Source organism: Borostomias antarcticus (genome assembly GCF_949987555.1).
Source record: "Borostomias antarcticus genome assembly, chromosome: 21".
Taxonomy (NCBI): Eukaryota; Metazoa; Chordata; class Actinopteri; order Stomiiformes; family Stomiidae; genus Borostomias; species Borostomias antarcticus.
The window spans coordinates 13,460,516-13,466,476 of NC_140254.1; the positions used below are offsets into that span (position 1 = coordinate 13,460,516).

A 5,961-nucleotide genomic window follows, 5' to 3' on the forward strand; every position below is an offset into this window, starting at 1 on the left:
CCCTGACCTCCTCCACAATGAAGCTAGCAAATGTGCTTTGTCCCCCCCTTGTGGTTAAATCAGGCACTCCTTGTTCACCGCATTGGTGAGATTTCAATTAGTACAGTACTAAGGACACAGGACCCAGTTTGTCCTTCCTTCTGGATATGTGGGAAGATCACAGACATCAAAGCAGCCTGACAGACAGGCGTCAGTTCTAGCCTTTATTACTAGCAAACATCCATTACCCTATAGCTTGCAGCAACAGCACTGCTCTAGTTAGCACCCCAGTATGAAGCATCTCTAAGCTATGGCTGCTTGCTTTGATCAGGGGACTCTCTTAGGGGTGTGTCTCAATACTTCATTTTGCTACCCTTCCCTCTCTCTTTCTTGAGAGTGAAAACAAGGTTCCCCCCTCTCCCGCTGTTAATGATGAGTGATGTATGTAGTCATAAATGAAATAAGGGGGAGAGGAGAGAAGGTGAGAGGAGGAGAGAGGACAGGAGAGGAGGAGAGGAAAAGTGCAGTGCAATGAAAAGACTGATGGTCTTGTCTGTGTGTGTGTGTGTGTGTGTTTCAGAATAAGACCTTGCCTATAGAGGACACCACAGACTGTCTGAGCACCATGGCCTGTGTCTGCCGCGTCATGCTGGAGACCCCGTGAGTAACCCCTCCATCTCTCTCTCTCACTCCGTCTCTCTCTCACTGTCTCTCTCTCACTCCGTCTCTCTCTCACTCCGTCTCTCTCTCAATCTGTCTCTCTCTCTCACTCTCTCTCACTTTGTCGCTCTCTCTCTCTCTCTCACTCCATCTCTCTCCCTCACTCCATCTCTCTCTCACTCCGTCTCTCTCTCTCACTGCTTCTTTCTTTGTCTCTCCTCCTCTGTCCTCCGAAGGTCACAGATTTGGAATCTGGTTAATGTCTCTTTAGAAGCATGTGGACAATGGAGGACCTTCCATACTCATGACCTCTTTTGCTCTCTCTCCCTCCCTTCTTTCTTCCTCTCTCCTCTATCCCTCCTCTCTCCCTCTTCTCCTCTCTCTCCCTCCCTCCCTTCTCTCTTTCTCCGTTCCTTCTCTTTCTTCCCCTCTCCCTCCCTCCTTTCTTTCTCCCGCTCTCCATCCTCTCCCTTCCTCCTCACTCCACTCCCCTCATCTCCTCTCTCTCCCTTCCTCTCTCCCTCATCTCCTCTCTTCCCACCCCTCCTTTCTCATTCTCCTCCTCCTCCCCTCCCCCTCCTCTCCTCTCCTCCTCTCCTCCCTCCCTCTCCTCCCTTCCTCTCCTCCCTTCCTCTCCTCCCTCCCTCTCCTCCCCCTCCTCTCCTCCCCCTCCCTCCTCCCCACCTAGTGAGTACAGGTGTCGGTTCACTAACACAGACACCATGCTGTTCTGTATGAGGGTGATGGTGGGCGTCATCATCCTCTATGACCACGTCCACCCCGTGGGGGCCTTCGCCAAGACCTCCAAAATCGACGTAAGGCGGCCGCGCACACACATTTTAAAAACTTTATTTAGATCTCCAAATAAAATTGACAGTTGAGGTTGAGATACATATCAAGAGACTCAACTGATTTGGACACCATCCAAACCAAACCTTGCTCATGTGTATTTATTCAGTGTATTTGCCAACACTCACACAGGCATATAAAACACACACACACACACACACAAACACACACACACACACACACACACACACGGTTTGCGACCTTTGTGTTCAGCTGTGCTTTGTTCTTCGCAGATGAAGGGCTGCATCAAGGTGCTCAAAGAGCAGCCGTCCAACAGCGTGGAGGGGCTACTGAACGCGCTGAGGTGAGACTCTGTGTGTGTGTGTGTGTGTGTGTGTGTGTGTGTGTGTCATGAGATTCCCAATAGGAGAAGGGGGGAGGGGCGGTCTTTTAAACTGTATGATGAAACAACCCCTCCACCCATGCTGAGATGAGAGTGGACGTATCATGTCTGCTTCTCTTTCTTCTAACTCCCTCTTACGCCCCTCCCCCTCTCTCTCCCTCTCCTCCTCTCCCCTCCCTCTCCCTCTCCCTCTCCTCATCATTACGCCTCCTGTTCTCCCCCTCTCCTCCTCCCCAGGTATACGACACGACATCTAAACGACGACAGCACCTCCAAACAAATCAGGGCCCTCCTGCAATGAGGGGGAGAGGAGCGGAGAGAGAGAGAGAGAGAGAGAGAGAGAGAGAGAGAGCACAGCAGGGAGGAGGAGAAGAGGACGGGGTGTGTGTGTGGGGGGGGTGGGGGGGGAGCAAACGCAGGTGGCTGACCCCAGAAACCTGTTTTGTTTACAACGAACGAAAAGCAAAACGCTCCTCTCTGGGTCCAAAAAGCCTGATAAAAAGAGGGGGAAAGTATATATATATATTGTCAGCTGTCCATCATTCTGTCTCTCATTTTGTAAAGAAAAAAAAAACTGAAGAGAAAATATAGAAATATGTAATAAAGAAGTGCAACACCACAACAACGAACAAGCAGATGAAACTAGAGAGGCGCTATGATACACATTCTATGGTCAGAACCAATTATAGTACTTAACAAAATAGGTTCATATTCCAAAACTCTGAAGAATATTTTTGCACTCACGTAAAAAAACAAAAAAAACATTTCTGTCTCTCAACTGAAGAACTGTATAGATCCAACAGAGGGACCTGGTTCCAAACCAATGCTTATGGCATTCTCCTCAGCACGGTTAGTAAGGACACGGGGGAGGTACAGTAGGGTTTATTGGATTGGAATGGGGCCCATACCATAGGTTTACTACATTCAGGGTGAAATCTAGTGGAGTTGAATCCCTCTCTCTCCTTCCATCTGCTCTGATCTGGACGGGCAGGCCAAGGAGGACAACACCGAACATATGCTTTGTCCTGATGAAGTGTGGAGAGAGAAAGAGAGGGATGGTAAGGAGGGAAGGGTGCTGCGTTAGACCGATAGAAACACCTCCTTTCTGCCTCTTCCTCATTAGCACACACCCCTCATCCCCCATGACCCCCTGACCCACCCATTTGCACCATGGGAAATGTGGTTTCCCCTTGGCACAGCGGTTGTAGTGTAAAGCCCGAGATGTTCTGAGGATACAGGACGTTTTGAAACGCTCCCCTCTCTTGGTGGCATTACCGCGGCGAGAACCTCCACTCTAGCGGTCTAGAAAATGGCCGCCCAGCTCAAAGAGGAGAGGGAGGGTGGTAGACGGGCTGAGAGAGGCATTCTGGGAAATCACAGCACACGTATTTCAGCCAGTGCCAAAGCTGAGAGGTTTATCTTTCTATTGCATCATGAGCCAGTAGAGGGTCGGGGGGGCGGGGGGTGGGGGGTGAGGACGGAGGTGCATCTAGTTATGGAACATCGCTTAATTGTTTGTCAAAGAGGAATCTCCCAGGGGAAATGAAACCCTGCTGAAACTAAAGGAGGAGAGAACGATAAGTCATCTAGGAGCAACGACAGCATCAGAGGACCTGCTAAATGAACACACACAGATATACAAACACACACACTGCATAGGTAGACACAAACGCATACAGAGGTCAGTCTATTGTTAACTGAGTGTCCCGGTGTAAATAAGTGATCGAGCCAAGGCTTATCTCATCAGGCATCAACAAAGCCACCTCGTGTTCTCGAGGACAAAATCACACAACAAACAAGAAAACAAACGTGCTTATGATCAACTAGAGATTATTTCTTTTAGTATGAGGCAAATTAAGAATTAAGTGATTGAATAAGTGGGTATTAAACATGAAAACATTTAAAAAAAGACAGAGGAGATAAAAAGCAGTGCTGTTCTTTGGATGTCTATAGCCCTTAGTCTAACTTCATTTGATCTTATAATATATTTTCTATACAGCGGTATGCGCACAAGCATATTCTGTATAAATATATAGATGGCATGTTGTAAAAGTTCTGACAAAAATGTGTAAATAAGGTGTTTTTATTCATTTTTAATTGTTCAGTGACGCTGAAATTGGGTATGTGTTGTCTCTAAGAATTACCATGCGTTTGGCTTGGAACATCAGACTTGGCATAGTCATAGGTTTCAGAATTCTAAGTTGATATTGGCCAATGAAAATGAGGGGGTGGGAGGGGCCTAGGGGGGCTATCCATTTGCTTGTTATTTTGTACATTTTGTGCAACAATAAAACTTGTCATTTATTACATTCAACCAATCAGCGCACGAGTCTTTGTAGCAGTTTGTTAGTATCAAGACTGATGATTGGCTGTGACTTTCCAACTCGGCTAGTGCTGTCCATGGTGCTGATGAACCCCTCGGTGCGCTGTAGTCAAAGACCCAGGTTTCAACGTCACCATCTATTCCAGGATGTCATCTCCACCTGGTACGGGCAGGATGACAGGAGGCGTCTAGATGGACTCTATGTCAAGAGAGAAAAAAAAGACAGCTTTCTGAACGATTTCTAGGATCTCTCTCAAATTCAGACTGTCACACCTGAAACTTGAAGGCCTACTTGATATTACTCTAGTAAGTCAAATTCATTCAATAAGTCATTATTTTGTGTTCAGTATTTTACGTTCCATCACGTTTATCTGAAGTTGATTACCATTGTCCATTTGTGACTCAGTAGTCACACACTTCTGTTCTCCACCACCAGGGGGCAGCAGAGGATCAGAGAAGCGGTCCACACTCACTCCACCTAGAATCCCAGTAGAAGGTGGACTTCATAGTCTTAATATCATTCTTCATGCTTTTACAGCAGATTTCACTTCCTGTCCAACACTCTTAAAACAAATGGGTGAAATATTGAACCATTTGTAACAATAACAGAACCATTTCAGCTCAGGAAGGTATGCTATTTGGAACCATAAACGGTTCTATCTGACCAGAAAAGGGTTCCGTAAATAGAGAGCCTTACATACCTGGAAAGAGTTCTAAATGGAACAATTTTTCAGAGGGTTGTTTCAAATGGTTCTGTGTGGAACCCTCGTGTCTTTAGTAAGCAAGTTCACATCCAAATGAATCTATCACACTTATCAACTTCATCTTCACACTGTGATGACCTCAAATAGGCCAAACAATTACCATTGAAATTGCATCTCAATCATCAAGGGTGTAGGCACCCCAGTGTGTGTGTGTGTGTGTGTGTGTGTGTGTGTGTGTGTGTGCGCGTTGGGCTGGGGATGGTTGAGTGTTTAAACTAGGGCAGGGGAACACAGGAGAGTGTGTAAGGAGTTATATATGGAACAGAGTGCAGCAGGCAGTCGCACACACACACAGATACACAAGCACACACACACACAGATACACACGCACACACACACACAATACTGTACATGTAGAATCCTAGAATACCGCAGCATCTGGCCAGTATAATCTGGTTGGATTGGTGAAACTCACTCCTCAGTATAAATGTATTTTGGTGGCGTAGCCGGGCAGTGTTGAGGAGAGCTGGTCAGGTGAGTGTGGAAGTCAGAGGACCCCAGGTTGAACCCAGTGAGAGGCAAGTGAGGAGGGTGCACGCAATATTGATGAGAAAATGACAGTAGGACTGTGATTAGCAGGTAAATAAGCAGGTCTCTTTAACCGTCCTGTGCGTGTGTGTGTGTGTGTGTGTGTGTGTGTGTATTGAAGAGATGACTCAATGTGGCAAACCGCTGGAGGGCAAGCTAGAGGAGGGGAAGTACTTTCAGTGACACACACACACACTATCCTCTTTTGGGTTTTTGTGTGCACACGTCCTTTCGTTTGTGTGTACAGAGTCCAGTAACAGTTCATGGGTAGGGCTTGGCTCCTGGCTGTCTGTACAACATTACTGTCCTATGGGGTAAAGTACGTACACACACACGTGTACACACACACACACACACACACACACACACGTGTACACACACACACGCACACACACACACACACACACACACACAGACACCTGATGCCCCACTCCCTCTGTACTTTGTTTGCTTTGGCAGTTGGAACGCCAACTCCAAACCGCCAAACGGAACTACGGAGCTGAGAGGTAATGAAA

At 47.1% G+C, this 5,961-nt stretch overlaps 1 protein-coding gene across 1 annotated transcript in view; it reads left to right on the forward strand.

Annotated features, from left to right (window-relative positions):
• Positions 1-2,183, forward strand: part of LOC311322831 (CYFIP-related Rac1 interactor B-like) — a 4,521-nt gene extending 2,338 nt beyond the window's left edge. The window contains exons 3-6 of the mRNA XM_084454949.1: positions 560-639; positions 1,328-1,454; positions 1,722-1,792; positions 2,069-2,183. Coding sequence (XP_084311075.1) covers positions 560-639; positions 1,328-1,454; positions 1,722-1,792; positions 2,069-2,132 — 342 coding nt within the window. The 3' untranslated portion in view covers positions 2,133-2,183. The remainder of the gene's footprint in view (positions 1-559; positions 640-1,327; positions 1,455-1,721; positions 1,793-2,068) is intronic.
• The last annotated feature ends 3,778 nt before the right edge of the window (positions 2,184-5,961 follow it).